This window comes from Panthera uncia, chromosome F2, assembly GCF_023721935.1.
Source record: "Panthera uncia isolate 11264 chromosome F2, Puncia_PCG_1.0, whole genome shotgun sequence".
NCBI classification, from domain to species: Eukaryota; Metazoa; Chordata; class Mammalia; order Carnivora; family Felidae; genus Panthera; species Panthera uncia.
This window is the reverse complement of record NC_064812.1, coordinates 1,287,513-1,311,922: the sequence shown is the minus strand read 5'-3', so window position 1 is coordinate 1,311,922 and position 24,410 is coordinate 1,287,513. Positions and strand designations below refer to the sequence as shown.

Genomic DNA, 24,410 nt, shown 5'->3' with positions numbered 1-24,410 from the left:
GGGGCTGGGGGCGCCCGTCCCGCCCGGGTCAGCCGGGCCCCCCCCCCCGCGCCACGGAGGCGCCGGTCCTCCGGAGCCCAGAGCGTCCCGGAAGTGCACGCGCGAGGCCGGGGCGGGGCGAGGGCGCACTTCCGGCCGGCGCGCGGGCGGCCGCCTCCCGCTCGGAAGGTGAGTGGGCGCCGGGTGGCGGCGGCGGGGATGCTCGGCCCGGCCGCCCGCTCGCGCTCGCGTGGCGTCCCCGCGGGCCCCGCCCCGGGCGTCCCCGCGCTGCCGTGACCGTGGCCCGGGCTCGGCCCGTGGGGCGCGGGTGACCGCCCAGCCGGAGCGGAGGCCTCCGCGGGGTAGCGGGCCGCAGCGGGCTCACTGGCCCCTGGCGATCGCGAGGGTCCGCTTGCTGGGCGCCTCCCCGCGCCCCCGGAACCCCGGCGACGGGGTCGTCGCGGTGCCCACTTTGCAGGTGGGGAACGGAGGCTCCGAGAAGTCCGCAGTCGCGAGTGTGAGCGCCGGACCTCAGCCGGGGCGGGCAGCGCTCCGCCGCCTAGCGCCCCGAGAGCGGGCCCTTCTCCGTGGGGCGCGGGCTCCAGGCCGGGAGGAGAGCGGAGGCGGGGGGGCGGGGGGTGGCGGGGAAGGTCAGCCGCTGGCCGGGGCATCTCTGTCTCCTCCGCCTCCAGTCGGTTGCAGCAGTGTGGCCCCAGAGTTTGTGCTCGCGTCCCGGTGGGTGTCCCTGTGTGAGCGCCACCTCCGCGCAGGTGGCCCGGGGCGGAGGGGGGGGGCGGTGCGTGCCCTGTCCCGACGAGTCCCAGCAGGTTAGCCGAGTAACAAGATGAGAGTTAGGAGCGTGGGGACCTGCACCCAGATGTCATGCCTGCAGCCCCACCCTGTGTCCGCTTATGTCCACTTCCCTGAGTGTCTGTGACCCTTCCCATCACCAGGGACCGAGGGCTGCCCGGGAGGCGGGGGCTGACCGGGATGGCCCAGGCGCCGCTGAGGAGCCCTGTTGGGGCTGCCTCCCCACTTCCTCGAAGCAGATACTGTTTGCAACCATTGCTTAATGTACTTTAACTTTTGTTCTTCCCATGCCCTCTTCACATCCGAGTAAGTAGTCCTGCTCCACCACAGTGTGAAAGAAAAGTTCTTCTCACGTGGGACCGAACCACTCTTGCAAACCACATCAAAGCAGAGTACCTTCCACCGCCGAGGAGGCTCGGGCAGCCAGATGTGGTTGGCAGCCTGCAGCCTCTGAGGGCCCTTCAGGGTCTGAGGAGGACGGTTTTCCTCCCAGGAATTGTGTTGTTAAGATTTAATCTAGAATGTTTGTGCTCCAGCAGGCAGAGTTCAGTTTCCCCCCCTCCTCCTCCTCCTGCGCAGCCTGCTGCTGTAGCGTGGGAGGTTTTCAGGGAGGTGCAGCGTGCCTTAGGGTGTGGGCTGGGAGGACATCGAGGCCATCGCTGGGATGAGGGCTCAGGTCCCCACACAGGTGCTGCTGCCGCCCCGCGGTGGGGTAGACGAACCGGGGGCCCGGCTGCCTCTCACCCCAGGTCCCACGTGGCACCTCTTGACATCCTTGCCCCTCTCCGCCAGCGAAGGAGCCCCCCGTTCCCCATGGCTCATCGGCAGTTGGCATCGCCCCCACCCTCCACACACTCCTCCGACCCCCGTCATCCTGCCATGGTTTTCATTTCCCCAGGTCCCAGGTGTGCATACCTTCAGCAGGCCTTGGGGAAGATGGCGACCCTGGGGGACGGTCAGGAGCCCCCTCGTGTCCCGTCCCCTGTCAATCTTGCATCACCAGGGACACCTGGAACCCACCGCCTCGAGGCCCGGCTTCACCTCCACGGTCATCAACACGGTACTCACCCTGCGCTGCGCTCCCTCCACCTCCCTGCACCACCCGCCCACCCCGCACCACTGGCAGCGCGGCCAGAAACAAGGCAGCTCACGGCTGCTGGGGCTCCTGCACCCTTGCACTTGCGTCGGGACATGGGCAGCCGAGGTTGAGGCCGGAGACTGAGCCTTGTGAGCAACAGCTCCCTAGGGGACAGTCCCCCAGGACCATGTTGGGCAGGCAGGGCCCTGTGTCCGCCTGTCTCCCTTTATGAGCCTTTGCTCCCACACCAAGAAAATAGAGCACCCTGAGTTCTGGGCCGGCTGGTCTGGGTTGGGGCCCCCAGGGACCTGCAGGGATGCAGCTGCCAGCCTTGTGCTACCCTCCTGGCGGGGTCTCGGGATATCAAAGTCACGGAAGTAGCCAATGACTAGTCAGCCACGCCCCGTGGCATGTGGTGCCCCCTGGGTCTTGCTCCTGCTCAGCCGTCAGAAGTCCCGGGGTTCTGTCCATGCCCATGTTCCACAGGAGGCCTGGCCTTACAGCTCAGGACACACATGAGCTGATGACAGCCAGGTCAGGGGTCAGCATGCGTTTCATCCCACCTCTGTCCTAGTGTGCGGGCACTGAGCCCAGGGGCATGGCTCGGGGCATGGCTTGCCGCGTGCCCGGAGCCCTCCTTATCGGGTCTCAGCGTCACAGTGAGCAATGGGATGACGGTTGAGACATGCCAGGCTCTGTGCCAAGGGCTGTGGGTCATCTCGAGGTCCAGTGACCACACTCTCTGGTGGCCATTAACAGATGAGGACAGTGAGGTCCACAGAGGTCACGGGGTGGCATGAGGTCACACACAGCTAGGGAACGTGTCATTCACCCCCCAGGTTGGTCCAAGGCCAAAAGGGCAGCAGCGCCTAGCTGGCCCCACGCTGTTCCCGGTTCCAGGAGCCATCCTGGCCCCTGCCCATCCCTGGGGTGGGCCGGACTGGGGGTGTGGGGTGGGTACGGAGCTAGGTGCTGCGCAGAAGGAGCCGGGAAGGCACCCAGCACATGCGCTGTAGGCCTTCACCAGGGTGGCCGCCTCCCCCCGCACGATGGTTCAGGGCCTTGGCCGGGGCTCCCCCGTGGCTGTGCTCCTGCCCCGTGCGGTCGGGACTCTGAGGCCCACCCTTAACCTCCACATTTTCCCGCCACCCTCACCACCGCCTGCAAGGCAGGACCTATCCCCATGTTCCAGACAGGGACATGGGGGCCCAGACGGGAGCCAATACAGGCCAGTGGGACTGAGAACACATCAGGCTGACTCAAGCCCATGCCCTCAACTCCCTCCCCGGACCGGGCCCAGCAAGCCGTGGCTCACGGCTCACGGCTCACGGCTCACAGCTCCTAAGTGGCATGGACGCGGGACCGGGGCGGGGCTGTCCTGGAAGCCATGCTGACCACATTGGCTCTGCGGGATGAGAAGGCTGGTGCCCAGGATGCAGGCCCTCGAGCCCACGCGGCTTGGGGCTGCCCCTGGTCCAGTCTCCAGGTAGCAAGAGCCCAGAGGGGCCCGGCTTGGCCCCCTGAATCACATACAAGTGCCTTGTGTGCCTGGGACTTTGCCCAGTGAGAGGCAGTGTTGGCCGCAAACAGCAGCCTCAGCGCTCCCTGAACTGTCCAGGAGCAAGTGGGCAGGGCCTGCCGGCCAGAGAACGAACCAGGGTTGACCCTAAAGAAGAGAGAGGCGGGGCCTCCAGCAGGCTCTCCTTACAGGCTCTGAGGGGTGTGGTCATTGAAGGAGGGGGCGTGGCTGGAGGGGAGGCGGAGGGCGCGGAGGGAGGAGAGGCGATGCTTTCATCCCTCCTCCTGGAAACTGACCCAGCGTCGTCGAGAACTGGGCCCCGCCACCAATCGGTTACCCGGGGCAGGATCTACCCCTCGCGGTCTCGAGCTCATTTCTTCTGTTGGGGCGGTTCCTCGGTGTTCCAGTGTCTTCCCTGGAGAGACCCCAGCATTTCAGGAACCTGCCCAGGGCCCTCCAGCCAGGGGGGCTGGGACTTACGGAGCCCCAGCTTCCCAACTCCCAGGCCGGAGTTGGTGAGGTGGGCCAGAAAGCACATTGGGGGTGGGGTCCACCCTGTGAAGCCTGGGGCCCCTCACGCTCCTCCCCCCCCCCCCCCCCGGGACTGGATCCCATTAGTCTCCCACGTCCTCCTTACACAAGAGCCAGTTTCTAACTAGCTGAGCACAGTGCTGGTGGGCTGTGAGGGTGTCCGGCAAGCCGTTGGTCCGCCAGAGCAGGTGAAGGGAGCCACATGCGTACAGGGCACTTGGCCGGCCCCTGGGGGTGGTGTGGGCATAAAGTCGCCGAGGCTGCCCCTCCCTGTGCCTCCAGAGCAGGGAGCTGGGCAGGAGGGGTGCAGAACGGGACAGACACATTAGGAGCCAGGTCTGTGCTGAACCAGCCAAGGGGCCTGCCACAACAAGGCTGTGCTTCCAGAATGCGTTCTGGAAGGTATGGTCTGGAGCCCTGCGGCTGGAGGGGCAGTCTGTGGGCAGGAGCAAGTGACCGAGAAAGACACGTGGCCCCAGGGTGGGCGGGACGACCTGTGTAGCCGGGGCAGCACCACCCCCCACCCCCAGCCAGGGGCTGGCCTTCCAGACCAGGCCCCTGGCTTGGACACCTGAGACCTGAACTCTGGTTACCCCCCACCCCACTCACTCCTCCCCTCGTCCACACCCGAGCATGGACTTCCTGTACCACTTTATGAACAAGGAGCACCCCTTCCTTCTAGAAAAGTTCCTGTTGCTCCGTGGCCCCAGAACCCCACCCACAGCCTTCCCCCCACCCCCAGAAGGCCGGCCCCAAGCCTGGCCACCTCCGCTGAGGTAGAGCAAGCCTCTCCCTGGTGCAGGTGCCGTGTCACAGCCTCCCCAGAGGCGGCCGGTGACGGGGGACACAGCACTGAGCAGCGTGGGAGGTTGGTTCAGTATGGGGCCCCATGAGCAGGAACCAGCATGTCCACCTGCTGGGACGCAGCCCGGCCAGGGCCCGGGCCCTTCACGGAGGGTGGGGGGCAGTTGGGGGCCCAGGGAGGGGAACGCGTGCCGGTTGCACCCCAGGAAGGCCCAGGCGGCTTTGGTTAGGGCACACACCCTTGCCCCTACTCCAGAGCAACCAAGCAGTGCCTCGGGACCCTCACGCTCAGGAGAGGGGTGTCACGTGGCTGCAGCATCTACCCAAATGGCTCTTAGAGGGAGAGCACCAGCTCCACGGGGGCACCACCCGGGAGCAAGTGGCACCTGCAGGCAGCTGATCGAGGCCTGGGCTAGATTGGAGAGGAGGGGGAGATGAGCCCCGTCCCCTGTGCCCCCAGACTCCCCCGGCTGCAGCCCTGAGGTGCTCTCCCAGCCACCGCAGGAGGAGGAGGAGCGGTCCCACCTGGATCTCCGAGATGTGGAGGAGGTCCGGATCGGCCGAGGTACCTGCTGGCCGGGTGGGTGAGCAGAACCCCGATCCGGGCCCTGCCCACGGGTGCGTCTCCCCACGGCTGCCCCGTGCCAGGCTCTTTGCCGCGCCCGCCGCCGCCAGGACACTGGGTCCCACCTGTCCCTGGCTCGGCGTTCACTTCTGTCCCCAGTGGCCTCTACCCCGTTCCGTCCAGGCGTGTCGCTGACGTTTCCCCAGGTTGAGTGCGGTCCAGACCCCTTCCCCGGTCCAGAGCCCATAGTCGGTCGGCGTCTTCCGCTCAGCTGCGCTCCCGTCCCCCTGCCAGCAGCCAGGGTGTCGCCCTGGGCCCCCTCTTTCCCGTGTGTAGTGCCCTCAGCCTCCACTTGTCCGCTGCTCTGGTCCCTCAGCCCCTTGCCACCCCCCACCCCGTGTGAAGCCGGCAAAATGCCTCCTCGGGGGCTCTGTCCCGTACACTGAGCTCCCCAGAGACGCCGGAGGCTTCAGAGCTTGGATCCCTGGGAAGCCGACCCTCCCTGCCACAGTGTCAAGAGGGGAGTGGAGGGGCACGGGCCTGCGGAGCCTCGGCAGGGGGCGAACCCCGCATTTCTGCCGGGAGCCTGGGCAGCACTTTTGGGAGGGGGGGCGGGGCTTGGCTGCCTCACTCTGGGTCTGCCCTCGCCCTGGTCCCCAGCACTGTGGCGCCCCCTGCTGGTGCCATCCCGCTCTCCGTTTCTGATTCCAGATTCCGAGGCGGAGCCGGAGCCGGCTCCCTCTTCTCCCCACCCCCGCGACCCTGAAGAAGCGGTGCACCAGGACAGGGGGCCCCTGAGGAGCCTTCCCCGTAGACCCAAGTGTGGGGACAGCTTTGGGCAGGAGTCCAGCTCGGAGCAGCCCACGGGCCAGCCTCCGGGGACCGCGCCCTGCCCCCAGAAGAGGGGCACCTGGCGCGTGACGCCGCCGCCGCCGCAGGGAGCCTCCGGGACCGAGGGGGACCCCGAGCGGGCCGCCGAGCCGGAGGGCGGCTTCGGCAGGGGCCCGGGCCCCGGGGTCCGGCAGGGCGGCCCGCGGGCCGGGAAGCCGCACAGGTGCGAGGCCTGCGGCAAGAGCTTCAAGTACAAGTCGCTGCTGCTCAAGCACCAACGCATCCACACGGGCGAGAAGCCGTACGCCTGCCACGAGTGCGGCAAGCGCTTCCGCGGCTGGTCGGGCTTCATCCAGCACCACCGCATCCACACGGGCGAGAAGCCGTACGAGTGCGGCCAGTGCGGCCGCGCCTTCAGCCACAGCTCGCACTTCACGCAGCACCTGCGCGTCCACAACGGTGAGAAGCCCTACGAGTGCGGCGAGTGCGGCCAGGCCTTCAGCCAGAGCTCCAACCTGGTGCGGCACCAGCGGCTGCACACGGGCGAGAAGCCGTACGCCTGCAGCCAGTGCGGCAAGGCCTTCATCTGGAGCTCCGTGCTCATCGAGCACCAGCGCATCCACACGGGCGAGAAGCCGTACGAGTGCCCCGACTGCGGCAAGGCCTTCCGCGGCCGCTCGCACTTCTTTCGGCACCTGCGGACCCACACGGGCGAGAAGCCCTTTGCCTGCGGCGCCTGCGGCAAGGCCTTCGGCCAGAGCTCGCAGCTCATCCAGCACCAGCGGGTGCACTACCGGGAGTAGCGCGCGGCGGGCGGCCTGCGGCCCCGGGTGGGGGTGGGGGTGGGGGGCGGCGGGGCGGCCCCCGATGGAGGGGGAGGCTCCGGAGAGAGGGCCCCCGCCTCCTGCCCCCGTCCTGCTCGGCGCCGGCAGCCCCGCGGGCCGAGTGGCCCGAATAAATTCTTTTTGATTGACGGAAGTAGGAGTCGCCCCTGCCTGTCCCTGGAGAGGAGTGTCCCGCGTCTGGTCTCCTGGGACCTCCCGGCGGTCCTAACTGACCTGGGCCCGGAGGCCTCATGACCGACCTGGAGCCACAGCCGGGTGTTTCCAGACGCAGAGAGAGCCAAGGCGGGGCGGGCGAGGTCGGGGCTCACCCTGCCTCTGCCCCAGGCGGGGTGCCTCCTGTCGGTTCCCGCAGCCGCAGCCACGCGCCAAATGCTCCAGACACCAGAAGGTGGGGCCCGGACCGTGCGCCTCCAGACGGGCCTAGGCCTCGGCAGCGGCAGCCGGGCCTTGGTTTCGGACTTCCAGTAGGGACAGAGCTCAGCCGGGTGGGGAAGCAGGCACCTGACCACTCGCGACCCCGCTCCGTCCCCACACCGAGGGGCTGCCTGGCCCTTCCCCCAGCTCAACTCCGAGCCTCACCTCCCCAGCTCCAAGCCTTTCGGCCGGGACCCTGTCCTGAGGGCCCTGCGGTTGGGCTGCCTCGCCTCTCTCGGCCCCACTCCCAGGGCCCCGTGGCCACCAAGCACTTTGGACTCTCGCCACGCGCCCCCGCTCCAGGTGAGAGCAGCTCTAGGGGAGAGGAGTAGATGTCAGTCTCAGGACATCAGCTGAGGCGTCTCTGCTGGTGGCGCTGTGGCCTGAGAGAGGAGGGACGGCGACCTTCTTCGCACTCTTTGCCCTCCCTAATACCGCAAGGGTTTGCGGGGCCTCTGCCCTCCAGCAACCAGGCCGCAGAGCCTGCACGCATAGACCCCAGGGCGTCCCAGGGAGCAGTGGCATCAGGCCGAGCGCTGGAAGGGTCATCCTGCAGCCTCTACGTGGAGAGTGCACTTGGACACCGGCACCAGGACCCGACCTGGCAGGCAGCCCCCAAGAGCAGAGCCTGGCGGTCCTCCACACCACCCTAGACTATCCCACAGACGCCTGTGCCCTGCACACCTGTCTAGAAGGACTGGATGGGGCAGCGCCTGCATGAGTCAAACCGGACCTTTCTGTTCTAGTCAGTCTTTCAACTGATTAAATGAGGCCCACCCACACTGAGAGGCAGCCTGTTTTACTCAGTCTACTAAATGAAATGTTGATCTCATCCAGAAACAGCTTCACAGACATACCCAGAATAACGTTTGACCAAATTTCTAAGCACCCCATGGCTTAGTCAAGTTGACACACAGAATTCACCGCCACAAGCAAGGATAAGAATTGCACCTGATGCCATAGCGTTGGCCCAGTGCCTCCTGCTACAGGTGTGCCCTCTCACCAGGACACAGAGCAGAGCTTAAAGCAGGCCCAGATCCAACTCCTTCCCTTGTAGCCACCAGAGGGGCAAGGGCTATTCCCAGCCCCAGGCACCTTGGAACCATCCTGAGGAGGGGGCTCTGCTGGGGGCCCTGCCATTCACCATCCATCCCCGGGCCAGCGGCTGTGACCAGGGAGATGGGCCTTAGACACTGCCTTCAGCCTGACTCCTCAGTCACGCCACCTGCCTGGGCGGAGCTGCCGGGACGGGCAGACAGAACCAGAAGCGTCCCCTGCGCGTTTCCGATGCCAGTGTCATCCAGACACTTGCCTTTTTCGGTTGATCTGCAACATCCCGTATCGGGCTGCCTCAGATCGCCCGGGGTTTCAGTCTGAGAGACCCTCGGTTCATGGTGGAGAGCCCAGAGGCAAAACCAACACGTGGTCTGTGGAGCCATCTGCTGTGGGCCACATGCCCCTCAGCAGGCGGGGAGGGATCTCCCAGCATCCAGCTTCTAAGGACATTCGATCTACTTTGTAGCCCAGCTCTGCCACTCGCCCTGGGCCATCTTGGGCAAGGTACATATGGGTTGCACGGGTCTATTGAGGGTGACTCCACGTCACAAGGTTTCTGTGAGCACTAGACGAGATTGTGTGAAGAACCGGCAGACACAGGCCAGAGTCAGAAGTTAACAAGTATGGGTTCCTAACCCTCATGGCCTACCATCTGCAAAATAATTATCTTCTCTCCCGTGATGGTTTGTTGCATTGTGTTCCTGATTCATTCATTCAAGAAACCTTTCTTGGGCCCCTGCACTGTGCTGGGCGTGTCCCCACCTAGGAGACTGAGTAGGACACGGCAAGTTTCATCCAACTCGGTCCTCAGGGTGCAGCAGCACAGTGGCGGCTCTGTGCCTCTGCTGCACGACTGAACAGTCACTAGGAGTCACTCAAGTGTGTCAGCGGTCGGATCCCCCGGCTCTATCTCTTAAACCCAAGGCTCTCCACTAAAGCACATCTGGCAGGATCCCGACGTTAGTGAAACCCAGGCAAACTGTTCTTCCGGAGACCCCTGTAGAGGAGTACTTCTGGCCGGGATCTGGGGGCTGGAGGAGGGCCGAGCTGGGTACAGACCCCGCCGAGAGGGTGTCTCCGGCCGGGGTCTCGGGAGCTGGGGAAGGGCCGGGCTGGGCCCAGACCCCTTCGCGGGGTCTCCATTATACTAGTTGCGACGCTGGAAAAACTGCAAGCCAGACAGGCAGTTGCGGAGAGGAGCGCCTCCGCCAAGCCAAAAAGCGGCGCCCGGACCCCACTGAACCGGAAGTCGCGAAGAGCAACCCGGAAGTGCACCGGAAGGAGCGCGTCCCTACCTCCTCCCCGCGCCGCCCGCCGCGTCCGGCGCCCCTAGCGGCGGAGCCTCGCAGGGCGGCACCGGCGAGAGGAACCGGGGCGTGCGGGACTGGGGCGGGTGGAGGGGGCTCGTTTGGGAGCTCGGGTGGAGCTGAGGGACCAGCTCTAACGTCTGGTGCCACAGGGCACAGAGGCCTCCTGCATTTGAGTGTTATTCACAAGATAGATTCTAAAGGCCACAATCCACTCAGTGCTCAGATGGCCTCAGCCAAGATCTTGCGGGAAATCCTCACCCACACGCAGCCAGCGTTTCACAAGTCCCGCCGGTGTTCCTAAGACCCAGGGCCGTGGATGCAGACAACCCGTCGCTCAGAGCTGGAAACTGTGGGGCGCTCGACAAGGGGATGTGGTGACGGTGGAGGGCACGGGCGGAGCTCTGGTGTCATGAAGCACTATGTAAGCACGTGTAACCAAGGTGGACGGAAACTTCGATGTAACAAAACGTTAGAGCTGGGGGGCGAAGACCTCTGGAACGTCGTGACTGTGGGAGGGGTTCGGGCACAGTCAGGCCAGGTTCAGCATCGGAGAATCTACACTGCAGAGAAGCCAATGAGTGGACGAGACCTGGCACAGCCTTGGGTAGAGGGTCAAGTTGTCGGGGTCAGAGTTCACATGGAGAGAGACCCTGTGAATGTAGCGAGTGTGGAAAAGCCCGCTGGGCGCGCACCGGAGTCAGGAGGGGATTGTGGAGGCAGGCCAGGTGGACACATCATATAATCCGGGCTGGAGAGGTACCTTGTCACGGTCACCATGCAGGATACCACTGTCACTGAGCACGTTCAGCATCCGAGAAATACCACCGACAGGACCCCACCCCACCGCAGTGCAGCGGCACAGCAAAGCCCTGAGGCAGAGATCTTCCTCGGAAACAGCACCTTCACCAGGCGGGCAGCAGGAGGGGAAACTCTCCTTCTCTCTGTTCACACCAAAGCCACAGCCAGGGCGTTCACTCCACAGTGAGCCGGTGGGAGACGACTCTGCAGGCCAGAGGGTTTCCTTGGGGTCATGGTCTAGAAAGGGGGCACATTCCTTGGACACTTGGGTCTGCTGGGTGTTTTTGGAGCAGCTTTTGAGACATCGTGTGCACACAGTGCGTTGACAAGGTCACAGAGATCTCCACACGCACGCAGCCTGTAAGTGTGCCCATTGCGGGGAAAACCCATTTCGGGGACTCAAGATAGAGAATGGAGCCCTTTCCATCCTCACACCCTGAAAGTGCCATGTGCCGGACCCATGTGCTGAGTCCAGTAAACCTTGTTTGGAGGGGCTGAGAACTGTCTCCTGTAGCTGCCACAAGCCCCGCCAAGAAGTCCAAGAGAAGGAGGCTTCTTTGCAGTCTTTTGAGACAATGGATACACTTCCAACCATCTTTCACCGCCTCGCCCTCCTTTTTGCTCAAGCTGTACCTCTTCCTTGGAGCGGCTTCATACACCGCCTGTCTTGGCTTTGGGGCTCTCGTGCTGAGCTGAGCAAATTCTTACGAGGCACTGGACTCACATGAGACCCCCTGCCTTGCATTTTCATGGGTGTGCGAACCCACTAAGGTACCAGTTACATCACCTGGAGAACCTGCGGAAAAGCACAAGCTCCCAGGCCCCGTCCCAGGGGAGAGAGACTAGGGCCTGGGGTAAAGCTGGGAATCCGGGCTCAGTCCCATCACCCGCAGTGCCAGTGACGGCGCCCCAGGGTTGGGAACCTCTGCTCTCATCAGCCCTCAAAGGAGGAGCACCGACACAGGCAGCTGCCCAGGGGAGACCCTGGCGGCCAGGCCCCTGGAGCGGAGCCTGCCTTCACGCCCGCGGCGGCTCCGGCCCCGCCCTCTGCCCAGCCTCGCCGCGCCCCTCTTCTGCCCCTGCGGTAAGACCTCGTGGTCGCCCGGGTGTCAGTCCGGGCTGCAGCGCGGCACCGGCCTCCGCAGGCCCTTCCTGCTGCCCTCGCCACCCCGCCGCAGGCCACTCTCACCACCCAGGACATGCTCCGCGTCCCAACCCACCCCGCCCCGCCATCCCCCCCCCCCACCCGAGAGGTCCTCTGAAGTCCCACGCCGGATGGGCTCCCTCACTCGCTTCACAGAGCTCTTCCGACGGCCTTCAGGCCCCTCCACGCCAGGTCCCCTCGCCCATCCCCTTCCGGCGCCGGTCTCCCCGACCACTTCCAGAGGCTCCCTCGCCCCGCGCACCCTGCCCCTCGGACCGCTGCAGGGACGCGAGCGCGCCTCGCGCCGGTCCCCGGGCGAGTCCTCCGAGCTTCCTAGAGCGCCCGGAAGTGCCGGCGGCGTGGGGCGGAGCTTCCGGGGAACGCCGCGCGCGCCCGCCGTTCGGCCGCGTCGGGGTCAGGGGCGCTATGGGGGCGTGGTTCCGAGGCGGCGCGCGCAGCCTCCTCGGACCGGACGCCCCAGCTCCAGTACCGCCCGGTGCAGCCGCTGGGCCGCAGGAGCCCGCCGGGCTGGAGCCGCGGAGGGGCGTCCGCGCAGCCGCAGCCCGGGGCGGGCCGATTCCCAAGGACCTGTGCTCCGCACCCTGCGCACTTTAAGGCGTTCTCCCGCTGGAGGACTTGACACTCGCGGCCAGGCCGGGTCCCTCCGGGAGCGCGCGCCCGGGATCGCTGGCACAGAGCTGCCTGAGTCCCGTCCGCGCGCCCCCGGGGCACCGAGCTGCCTGACCCCCACCCAGGAGCGCTGGCAGCGAGCTGCCAGAGTCCCGGCTGGTGCGACCCAGGGAGAGCCCGAGGGCTCTGGGCGCCGTCCCCGTCCCGCCGGGACCTCGGGACAGGCGGGCCCGCTTCGTCCGCGATGGCTTCTCTGGCGGCCTCCGGGACCTCGGCTCCTGCGTCCCCTGCCCAGGAGACACGGCCAGGCCCTCCTCTCCCAGAACCTGGGATCCGGGGTGGGGTGGGGGGCGATGCTTCCCTCTCAAGTACCAGTCCTTGTCGCTGGGGCCACGGGTGCTCACCGTGAGGCCCCCAGCCACCCTGTCCCCTGGCTGTCCGCCTCACCCCAGAAGTCAGCCAGGCCCCACATCTAAGGGAAATTTAAGTCTAGTCTTCAAGGAGCACAGATTTTAATATTCTTTTTCTTAAATAGCCTTTGGAAGTTTGTTTTCATGGTGAGAGTCATTTCTGCTCTTTAAAGACAATTTGGAGTGGCGCGGGGGGGGGGGCACAGTCGTTTAGGCAGCTGACTCTTGTTTTGGGCTCAGGTCATGTTCTCACAGTTCCTGGGTTCGAGCCCTGCGTCAGGCTCTGTGCTGTCAGCGCCCTACTTGTGATTCTCTATCTTTGCTTTTCCCCCCGCTCTCACGTCTCTCTCTCTTTCTCTCTTTCTCAAAGTAAACATTTTTTAAATAAATAAAGACAATTTGAAAAGCGTAGGAAGAATAGAACACGCTCTGCCCCCAAAGAAATCAGTCATCAGCAACTCTAGGGAGGGTTTGCACGGATTGTCAGCCACTCATTTAGGCTGTGGGTGGTGACTTACTGTTACAGCTCTTTAAACAATTGAGCCAAGTGCTTAACCTCATCCTAAAGTAACATTCACATCTTGAAGCGCTCTGGTTGGCCGGGAGCGGTGCTAGAAGTCCTATGCACCCTATCGCCACCCCCCTCACTTCGTCTCGGGCACCGGTGGCCCTCATTTACAGGCAGGAAGCCAAGGCTCAGAGAAGAGTTACCACAGGCTCAGTTTGAACCCAGATCTGGGACTCTGGGGCCCCTGCTCTCCCACCGTGCTTCCAGCTGCCCGCCCTGCTTCTCCCTCACACAGTTTGCTGTAACAGTAAGCCACCGCCCAGAGCCTAAATGAGCGGCTGACAATCTGGGCAAACGCTCCCTAGAGTTGCTGATGACTGATTTCTTTGGGGGCAGAGCGTGTTCTGTTCTTCCTACGCTTTTCAAATTGCCTTTATTTTTTTTTTTAATGTCTATTTATTTTGAGAGAGAAGCAGAGAGAGAGAGAATCACAGGTAGGCTCTCCTCCCAGGCAGAGAGCACAGCTTTCCATCCTGGGGCCCGGCACACAGTGCTGATGGCTCGTCGGCCGCCCACGGCACGGGGCAGTGAGAGAGGACAGGTGTCCGTATGTGCCCGTGGCACAGTAACTGAGGGCTTCAGCCCCGTCTTAGGTCTCGGGCAGGTGAAGTCATTCGCCCAGATTATGCAGCTAGTACCTGCCGGTGCCGGCATCTGACCCAGGTGTTCCTGACCCCGGGTTCGGGCCTTCCTACCCTGCCACCCTGCATTCCGTGTGCAGCGCCACTGCACGGCTGTCCCTCTCTGTTACACCTGACCCCCAGGGTGCCCCACGGGTTTACAGGGCAGCAACCGGCCAGAGAATGGTGGGTGGTGAACAGCGCCCGAGAACGAGATGGAGCGACATGTTGGCACAAAGGCCAGACTGCTTCCCTGGACTCTGGTCCACTTGTCCCCCCAGCAGGACCCCTCTGGCAGCTCCTGCCTGCAGCAGAGGGCTTCACGGCTCCCTTTCTGTATTGGAAGGACTGTCTCACGGTCCCTTTGCTGGTCTTCTTCAGAAAAGCCATCTGGAAATATCCCGCTTGCCCGTCTCTGCCTCCCTCACCTTCCTGTCTTCTCCAACTGTCGTTCTGTTCTTTCCCACCTCACTTTGTGAGGCTCCTTAGATCCGTCTTCCACGCCCCTGACCTGGCCTTCTGTTGTGTTCATTCAACTTCCCCTTTTCGCGTGGCTTTTACTTCCGATACTGCCTTTTCATTTCATAGGAATAGACATTAAGCAATCAAATACATTTTCCTTTTTCACAAAGCGGTCTAAAGGAAGAATGGCCAAGAAATTAACAAGGAACAATGAAAGCCCCGGAAGCTATTCTGGCTCCTGCTTCAAAGAGGACTTTACATCCTAAACAGCTTCTCAACACACACCTGTTTGCTTTGGCCCCTTTTTACTTCTCCAGGTGGTTTCTCCGCTGGAACCCGCTGGCCGCCCCCGGGGGATCGGGCCCGGCCCCTTCCCCATGTTCTCTTCTGCAGCGGAGCCCCCCCCCTCCTGCGGGCGCTTCAGGACCCGCTCTGGCGGTGCCCGCAGGCGGCTCTCCCGGCGGAGTCGGCGGCTCCGTTGCCTCCGCGGCTGGGGAAGCGCTCTGCGCACCGCTGCTGGGCACCGGCTCCACGCACCGCTGTGCCTCCGACGGTCTCCCTTCTTCGTGAGCCCCCAGGGGTGGGCGTTGAGCTGCCCTATGTGTGCATCCCCAGCAGTCCTCGGGGCAGGTTCCCCCGGATCCCACAGGCATCATGCGGGTGTAGATGAGCCTGGGCAGCTGCTGGGTCTCAATGTGCTGCAAATCCTCCCCCCGCCCCCCCCCCCCCCCCCCGCTGAACTGGAATTTTCTGCTGTAAAGCCTCCAGGGTGTCTCCCCACCCCACGCCCCGCCCCAGCTCTCTCCCAGCCCCTTTGTTATCGCTCAGACTCCTGGTGGGAAGTCCGAGTGGGGGCTGCCTGGGGCCTCCCGCTGGCCTCATGTCCTCACCTGCAGCCCTGCTCTAACCTCTTCGGGTGCTTGAAGGATTCAGGTCCTTGGGGCTGTGGGGCTGATCCCTCGGCCCCTGGAGGCAGCTCGCCGGGGTTCCTCTCTTCTGCTTCTTCCTGCGGGACACCGGTGATGCCTCTCCTTCCATTTCTTTCTGCGTTCTGCTGACTCAGCCCCTTCTGTGCCACCAGGTTCCTTCGCGTGGGCTCTTCATTTTTGTTAGTGATGCCACTTGTGATTTCTTCCTTCTCGTTTGAGGAGCGATGTCAGGGCATCCCAAGTCCCTTAGGTCTGCCCTGGGGGAAGGCAGGGGTGAGGGGCAGCAGGCAGCTGGGTCAAACCCACCCTGACTTCAGCTCATCGCCCTGTCGCCTGCTCCGCCGTGTCCCTGCTGGAGGCATCTGTCCTCCAAGGGGGCGTGGCCTCAGATCTGAAATACTGTGCCCCCCTCACCTGGGGAAGTCTCCCGCAGCCCGCAGGCACATGCTGGCGCACGCACGCGCAGGGCCCCCCGGGGGGGGGGGGGGGGGGGGGGGGGGGGGGGGAGGGAGGGGGCGCTCAGCCAGACCTGCCAGAGGCGGGGCCTCTCGGGCCGTGGTTCTGGGCTTCCTCTCGCTGCTCCCCATTCTTTACTATCCCTTTAGGTTTGAGGGGAAAAAGGAAGTAAAAGGTCTCTACACAGTTATCTTTGAACAGAAGTCCTGGTTTATTTTAGGAAAAGTAAGCCGATTCTAGATATTCTTAGTGATGTTGCTCTGTCACATCAGCACAGAGAGGGCCAGAGACAGACACCGAAACACGAAGCCGCACGGGCATCTCTTCATTCTGCACGCGGGACACAGGCCGTTCTGCCCGGCGCCCGGGGCCGTGCCCAGAGCCGGGCTCCACGCAGCACAGGGAGCAGGCGCTCGTTCCGGCCGCGCAGAGCTGTTTCTGCGGCTTCCTTGTCTTGCCTCCAGGGGGTGCTGCACCTTCTCGCTGGCAACCTGACAGCGCCGGTCAGCCCTGGCGGGTCGGCTCTCTTACCACAGCCCTGCAGGAACCCATGCGTCCGGCTCATGGAGCTCCCACGGGAGGCGCATCTGGGAGGGAGGCCAAACTCCGGGATGCTAAAGCTGCACTGACTTCCGTGCGGGAGTCAGGATGTCCAGATGCACACCGCCAGCCCTTTCCGGTGCCCTGCCACCTGGCCCTGTGCCCTTCCCCGCCTGCCTCTGGCCTGGCCTCCCCGCCCTCACCTCAATCCCTGAGTCACCCACCACACACCCCTTCCCACCCTGGGAATCTGTCCATGCTTCCTTCTTCCCTCCCCACTGTCTCTAATGAGATGATGTTGCTGTCCCCAAAGTCTCTCTGTGCTGTGGCTTAGAGTCTGGTGGCATCTGCCTTCTCCCTTTCTGGTTTCAGACCGTGAGCACAGAACCCAGAATGAGGAGCAGATTCTCCTTCAAGAAACCCTGGAGGGGACTGAGCCGCAGGGTGTCTGGGGGCAGAGCTCCCAAGGCCTGGGCCACCGGGTCCTGCAGAGGCCATCGGGGTGCACAGGGGCGGGCAGGGCTGCCACACAAGACCTGCGGGCCTCAGACAACCGCCAGGGAGGAAAGGAACCACCGACAGGAGCCTAGAAGCAAAGCCAGGCTCACCGTGAACCTGGTGACCCACGCGGAAGATTAGACAGGCGCGAGCCCCCGGGGCTGTGACCCCAGCTGGAGGCGCCCCTCGGAAGCCGGCCGGTGATCCAGCTGAGCGATGAAGCGATCGGCCAGGCCGAGCGCCCCCAGGGCCTCCCGGCGCCCCCACCCCCCACCCGGCCCCCAGCACCGGAAGCTTCCCGGCGGGGAGAAGCCTCCCGAGTGCGCTGAGCGCGGGAGGGCTTTGGGCCGGAGGCCGGCCGCGGTGGAGCATCCGCACGGGCGCGGGAAAGCCTTCGTGCCGGCTCGCACTTCCCGCCGCCGGCGGCCGGGAGCCCGCTGCCCCGAGTGCGGCCGCGCGGGGCGCGGGGTCCTCCGGACAGGCGCCCCCTCCTCCCCACCGCTGGCCGAGCCCTCGACCGAGGCTCAGCCGGCCCGCCCGGCGCCCACGGGCGCTTTTGTACGGCCACCGGGCCACCGATGTCTTTACAGGATTATTACAAGAGGTTTAAAGGATTATTACAAATCGCTGGTACTGTCTGGCCCCTTACGCCAAGTGTGCGGGATTGAGCTCCGGGGCCTGTCCCCCACACAGTCCCGTCCCTCCATCGGCGTGGCTGCGGGGACCGCCACTAGGCAGCTCGGTAGCCCTTGGCCGCGGGGAGGGAGGGAGTGAGGGCCGGGCGGCCTCTAGGTCGGGTGGCTCAGCCCCCTACCATCCGGTCCCAGTCCCTGCCGGGACGCGGGATGGAACTGGAAAGGCTGGGGACAGCGAGGGGCGTGTGCGGGGCAGGCCCGAGCTGGACTGTCCGGCGGGCGGTGGGAGTCAAGGCTTGCGGGCAGGAGGCAGGACTTGCCGTTTGCATAGTCGCCTGTGGGAGGAGCAGCTCTCCAGAACACCCGAGGTATTTCCTTGGAAGGCAGAGGGAAACCTATTTCTCCATTGAGATCATCCTTTTAAATGTTTTAATTTTTACGTGTTTTTTTAAATAATTAGTTACAAATAAATAATACAACATATATACGCAACATATAGTGGGTGTTTACCGATGCCACCTGCCCTGAAAAAGCTTCTGCACAGAGGACGTAGGGGGTGGGCTGGCCGGCTGCTGCACTTGGGGCTTGTAGGAGAGGCGCCAGAGGGAGCCTGGGTCTGGGGGAGGCCAGAGGCCGGAAGGTGGGGGGCTGCAGGGTACTGAGGGAGCTTCTGGGTCTCCCCGCCTGGGATCTCCATTCTGCCCTCTTCTCTTGCATTCTGAAGCTCCTCTGGGGCCAAAAGAGGCAACTGTCCTGGCAGGGAGTGTGGGTTCAGACCACCGGGGCTCATTCCCTCCTGGCACCACTGTTGGCCACCGGCCAGTCCTGTCCTCTGTGGTCTTGACTGTCATTTTTTCTTCAGGCCACGGTAGGATCGCACAGCCCAGTTCACCTGGACCTGGCTGTGCCTAAGGCCTGTACTAAAAGGGAACCACGAAGAGCCCGCAGGCCTCCTCCGAATTCTTTCTGCCCTCCGTCTAGCGACCAGCCGTGTTCCAGCAGCGCCCGTGCTGGGGGCCCAGCCCTGGAATGACAACAACCAACAGAGGAGAGCCCACCTACTAGCAACGCACGTGGGCCGCCGTGGTTTCCAGCCACAGAGACTGGGTGCCTGTCTGCTGGTAGAAAGTAGCCGGGATTATCCCGGCCAAGTGAGGCGGGTCACTTCCTTTTTCTGTGTGCCAGCTCGTTCTTCTGGAAATCCAGATTTCCTCGTCTGCAAAGTGGCCTCTCTCTCAGGGTTCTTAATACTCGAAGAGGTGGTTGGCACAGTTGGGGCTACAGACGGGCCGCATCAGTGGAGGGACAGGTCACATGCACTGGCTGGGGCCACAGGCCGGTCAGTGTGAGTTTGGGCCTATTCCCTCAGCACGTGCCCGGCCCTACTGAAGAAGCCCCTTGGCTCCTCAGGGCACTTGCCAGCTCTTGGGGGCCCAGGGCCCGGACCCCTGAAGTCAAGTGGACAACCGCCAAAGCAACAGCGTCGGCAACAGGAGCTCCTTGGCACCACTGGGGGCACGCACGGGCTTCGAAGGGCCTGGGGCAGCCCACGCGGTCAGGAGCTGCTTCACCAACCCAGGGAATCCAGGCTTCCTGGCCGGGACCAGACCCTTGATGTGACCAGGTCTGTCACTTTCCTCTTCTTTTTAAAAAATGTTTCTTTATTTTTGAGGGGAGGGGGAGGTGGCAGAGAGAAAAGGAGAGAGAATCCCAAGCAGGCTCCATGCCTCAGGGTTCCATCCCACGAGCCATGAGATCATGGCCCCAGCAGATCAGGAGCCCGACGCTTAATCGACTGAGCCACGCAGGCGCCCGACCCCCGTCGCCTTCCCACTTCTCATCCTACAGGGCTCGGGGTGGCCTCAGCTCCAGAATGATCTAGGGGGGATCAGAGGGAAGAGGAGCACTCCCCAGAAGGAAAGGTGCGCTCTCATCAGAACGCATGAGGGAAGATCCTGAGCAGAAACAAACAACAGCCACCCTCAGATGCACCCCTAAACCTGCTGGAAAAGAAAAATAACCCGCAGCCCAGGATGAAGTCACCGTTCTAGCCGGCAAAGAAAAAGCCCTCTTCTGGCACCTGGTTGTGGGAGCAGCACCCGCAGGACAGGAAGCGACCCGGAAACGCCTGAAGAAGAAAACCGTTCGCCATCCGTTTTGATGATTTATAGAGTAACACCCGTTGTCCACCTGGCCTTTGGTCGGACCCTAGCCTAGATTCCCGAAGCAACAGTGCCCTGGGCCCCTTTCCAGTGTGAGCCCCTCACCCCCACGCGACGGGGAGAACCCCTCTCCTTCCCGGGTCCCCCGGACGCTTCGCGGCTACCGTCTACCTCTGCTCGATACGCCGTTTGCACTTTTCTCCGGCTCGCGTTTGATTTCGGTCCTGCGTGAAGCCTAGAGCCCCCTCGGCCGGTCCTGCGTACCCTCCCCTGGGTCCTCGGGCAGCGCCCGCCGCCGTCAATGTGAAGCCCCCACTGCAAGCCGCTGGCGAGGGATACCGGGAGCAAGAGGGGGTCTCCGCAGCCGGGAGGAGGGCCGCGATCGCGAAGCCGCCCCGCCGCGGGCGCTCCCGGCCCCTGTCCGGGGAGCGGGCCCCCCGGGCCTCCCTCGGACGGCCCTCTGCCCCCGCGGCGCCGCCACCGCTCTCCACCCGCACGCGCCTCGTCGGCTTGTTCGTTCGCCCCGCGGCCGCCTCGGCCACCGTCTGGCCTCACCCGGGCCCGGCTGCAGGCGAGGGAGGCAGGGCTCGCAGGGGGTCGCGGCTCCGGGAGGCGGGCGGGGCGGGCGAGGTCCCCCGGACACCGCCGCGAGCGGAGCCCACGCGGGGAGCAGCCGGGGCGCGCAGTCCCCCCCGCGGCCTAGAGCGTCACCGAGAGCCGCCCGCGCCGCGGCCTCCCGGGCAGCCGAGCGCACAGTCCTCCCGCGGCCTAGAGCGTCACCGGAAGTGCCCGCGCCGCGGCGCTGGGGACGGCGGCGCTTCCGGCGGGCGGCGGAGCTGCAGGTGAGTGGCGGTGGGCGGCTACGGGCTGTGCCGGGGCGGGAACCTGGCGTCCGGGCGGGTGCGTGCGTGTCTGCCGGGCTCTCGTTTGGAAGGAGCTGCACGTGCGCCGTGGGGAGTGACAGCCCCAGGGGCGTCTCCCCCGGACCGGCGTGACGGCCTCGGGAGCCCCCTGACCAGTGAGATGGCCTCAGGGGTCGCTTCATTACCAGCTGCTCACGCACTTGAACCTTCCCTTGTTTTTAGTCGAAATGGCGTCATGTCCAAGGTTTCTTCCCGAGCAAGTTGGAGACGAAATGTCGGTACAGGCAGGTCTCTGCCAGCACCCGTGATCTCACTGTTGGGGTGACTCCCCAGAAGCGAAGTCACAGTAGGACTGTAAGGCCTTTGTAAGTTGTCCAGCGGCACCCCCAGCGGGGCACTTACTCTCCAGCGTTGGTGGAGGACCGTGCCTGTCTCCCCCAACCTTCTCCTCGCCCCCAAGGTGCTGCCACATTAGAGTCAAAAGTGATATTTTAAATTATATTTCTTCAAAAAATTTTTTTAACGTTTATTCATTTTTAAGAGACAGAATTGGAGCAGGGGAGGGGCAGAGAGAGAGGGAGACACAGAATCCGAAGCAGGTTCCAAGCTCTGAGCTGTCAGCACAGAGCCCGACGCAGGGCCTCGAACTCACAAACCGCAGGATCACGACTTGAGCCGAAGTCGGACGCCGAACCGACTGAGCCACCCAGGCGCCCCTAAATTACATTTCTCAATTGCAAATGAGGTGGGACAAATGAGGGACTTATGTTAAAAAATATAGTGGCCACTTGTCTGCTTTCTTTTTGTGGTTACTTGTTTGTGACTTTTACCAATTTTCACGTTTTCTCATTAATACGTAGTGGTCTTTATATATTAAGGATATGCATCTTTATGTTACAAACATACCCCCACCCAGTTGTTGTTTTTTTTCATTTCTTTGTTTATCCTAAATTTCTTTGTGTAGTTAAATCTGTCAGACTTTAGTATCAAGCATAGCAAAGTCGCTTCTCAATCCAAAAGTGCACCAGTCAAATAACGTTTGTAAGTTTATTTAGTTAGTAGAGCATGTGAGAGTGGGAAGGGCACAGAGAGAGAGAGAGAGAGAGAGAGAGAGAGAGAGAGAATCCCAAGCAGGCTCTGAGCGTTCAGCACAGAGCCTGATGTGGGGCTCGATTCCACGAACCATGAAATCATGGCCGGAGTTGAACTCCAGAGTCGGATGCCTAACCGCCTGAGTCACCCAGGCACCCCTCAAATGACTTTTTATTTTGGGGGTTTCATATTTTTATATTCAAATCTTTACGATCATCAAGAAAAAAGTAATGCCCTAGACACGTCTCCAGACGTTTGATCGCTGACCGGAGGCCTTGTGGGCTTGTTCCTCGTGGAGCGAAGCCACCGCAGGCAGCGAGCGAGCAGGGGCTGCCACACCCAGCTGCGCTCTCCGTCTGCTGGGGACGGGACGGGGGAGCCAGCGTGGTCCAGACAGCATTCCCAGGGGGGATCCTCCGGGACACTAGTTCCTGGGGTGTCTCGACTTGGATTTCTAGTGGCAGAAACAGGCACAGTGGATGAGGTGGCTCCTTCAGGGTCTCCAGGAGCAGCTCTGACCTCTCTGAAGGCATTCTGGGCTCGTCCCCACTTTCCAGACGGGCATTTTCCTCCCCGTGTCTTCCTTCTTACTCAGGCAGGTGTACCCACTGCTGGCGTTCCCACAAGGCACAGCGAGGCGCGCCCCCAGGTCTGGTCTGCAGCACAGCAATGAGACGGCCACCCTGATGGACACACACACAGGTGAGGGGTGGACAGGCAGGTGGGGCTGGCGGGGGGGACAGCTTAGGAATCGGGGCCCCCAGAGGCCACCTGCCCAGCGGCTAGGGATGTAGCTGGGATGGGGCAGCACCACCCCATCCCCTCTGCCCGGCCTGGTTCCCACCCCGCTGCCTGCTATCCTCGCCACTGCCTGCTGTATCCCTTTGCTCTCCTGGCCCAGCTCTGCACCCCCCTCTCTTTGTCTGCCCCCCCCCCGCCCCCGGAGACTTCTGAGAATGAGACTCTTAATTCTGGCCCTATTTCTCAGCACCCCAGCTAGCTTGGGCCCAGACCAGGTGGCTGGAAGAGTATGATGAGTGAGAATCTGGCTAGCCTCCCACCCACTGCCCTCTCGGGCTCCGGGCTCCCTCTGTCCTGAAGACTTAAGGCCATGCTTGAGGGCTGTCGAAGCTGAGGACTCCTATCCAGTTTACTGCTGTTGCTGCGGTGTGGGACGAGTGGCGCTCGGGACAGCACCGTCTCCCCTCCGTGCAGACACACGCGCTGCCTCGGGCTCTGCCACCACATACGCCGTCTGCTGCGTCGGGGGGCGGGGCCTGGGTGGAGTGTGGCCACGGCTGCCAGAGCATTCTGCAGAACCCCCCACACCTGCCTCTATTCTCCCTTGAGATCAAAGAACCCCAGTGTCCCACGAACAAACACTCACCCCTTCTTTGGGCCCTGCCTTGACGCTGCCCTTCCAAGTCCCGGACGTCCAGGCTGGGCCTCTCCCTCCCCCACCGGACCTTAACCCTGGCCAGATCCGGTCCACACAGGGCTCTTCACAGTCCCTCGCTTTGGGATGAAATGATTTTAGCAAATGCCAACGCGCACAGAGTGGCGGAAGAGAAACGGGTTACAGCAGAACACACATTTTAAGGGAATAAAGAGCACCGTGTGTTGCTTGCTGGCCCTGAGCGCAGGCCGTGAGATCTCTGGCCTGCGAGTGGGATATGGGCGAGCGTGAGGCCAGCGCCGCCCGGATGGGCCTTGTGCAGGTCAAGCTGGGGACGGTTTTCCAGTTACAACCATTCGGGAAGACTTCCTTCCGGCAAGGTCTGTCAGCTCTGGCATATAGACATTCTGAGACAGAAGACGCCTTCTGTAGGGGTGTTCGTGCGTTCTAGGATACTCCCCAGCAACCCTGGCCTCTCCCCACAGGATGCCAGGATGACCCCCTCCCAGTTTTGACAACCAGAGATGTTTTCTGACAAAGCCAGATGTGCCCCGGGGGCAAAGCTGCCCCCGGCGAGAACAAGTGCTCTGTGTTCAGGGGTCCTCAGGGACCCCTGGGAGGTTGTCACTGGGAGGGCCCCCTGCACAGGGCTGCCCCAGGAGGCAAGCAGTTCACAGGACCGGAGGCCTGACCAAGTGGAACCGGAAAGGGTGTTCGTGCCCCCTCCCTCCAGTTCTAATTCTGAATGACCCTTGCCTCATAACCGGTGCCTATGAGACCCTTTCTTGAATTTCTAAGTCTGCCAAACCACAGGTCAGACGGGGCCTTCCCAGGGGCCTCCTGTTTCTTAGCCGTGTGCTTGGGCCTGGCCCCACTGCCCTTGCTCAGTTGGACAGCTCCCTCGTTAGGGAACCCATGGGGAATGGCTGTGGGTGCCCATGGGCCCTAACCTGCCTTGCCCCCGCCCCAGCTACGCAGGGGGCTTTATCACCTGTGCCCAGCTCTGGGGGCAGAGCGGAGAAGGGAAGTGCCCCAGTCCGGCAATACAGGCACAGCTTTCTTCGGAAAGCTGGTCTGCAGGCTGATGGGCTTGCCCTGGGGGCTGCCCTCCACTGGGCCACCTGCAGGGAAGCATCCTTGTCCCCCTTCCCAGGTACCCCCTCCAGGCCCTGCGAAGGCGGCAAGAACCGCCTCGCATTGTGACCTCCCAGTGTTCTGCGACCACGTCCCTAAAGGCATTTGTCTAAGTGGGCGCGTGGTCTGTGCCCGGGGGCCAGCAGGGCCTAGAGCTGGCAGCAGCCACCTGCTGGGCAGCCGGGCCGAGGGGGAGTGGGAGTGGGTTTCCTCAGCCCAGCGGCTCTGTCCCCCGTCGCTGTTGCTTACTCTTGGCAGTGATTTCTGAGTAAGCCTTCTGTTGCTTGTGCGGGCCAGAGGCCCTGTGGTTGTGGGGAGTCTGGGGTTGTAG

At 63.3% G+C, this 24,410-nt stretch overlaps 1 protein-coding gene and 1 long non-coding RNA gene across 6 annotated transcripts; both read left to right on the top strand.

Annotated features, from left to right (window-relative positions):
* Nucleotides 1-127: 127 nt before the first annotated feature.
* On the top strand, nt 128-8,083 carry GLI4 (GLI family zinc finger 4). 5 transcript variants are annotated; one of them, XM_049632824.1, is made up of 4 exons: nt 128-168; nt 1,688-1,849; nt 5,182-5,301; nt 5,998-8,083. In XM_049632824.1, the coding sequence occupies exons 2-4, from the start codon at nt 1,726-1,728 to the stop codon at nt 6,918-6,920; spliced, it is 1,167 nt and encodes a 388-aa protein (XP_049488781.1). In that variant the 5' UTR covers nt 128-168; nt 1,688-1,725; the 3' UTR covers nt 6,921-8,083. The 5 variants fall into 5 exon arrangements, with proteins under 5 accessions (XP_049488781.1, XP_049488782.1, XP_049488778.1 ...); XM_049632825.1 differs by lacking the exon at nt 128-168 and adding an exon at nt 227-457; XM_049632821.1 differs by lacking the exon at nt 128-168 and having other exon boundaries at nt 227-1,849.
* Nucleotides 8,084-20,430: 12,347 nt separating this feature from the next.
* LOC125924348 (uncharacterized) lies at nt 20,431-23,186 on the top strand. The gene is made up of 2 exons (XR_007458355.1): nt 20,431-22,251; nt 22,538-23,186. It is a non-coding gene; the product is annotated as an uncharacterized LOC125924348 (long non-coding RNA).
* Nucleotides 23,187-24,410: the final 1,224 nt, after the last annotated feature.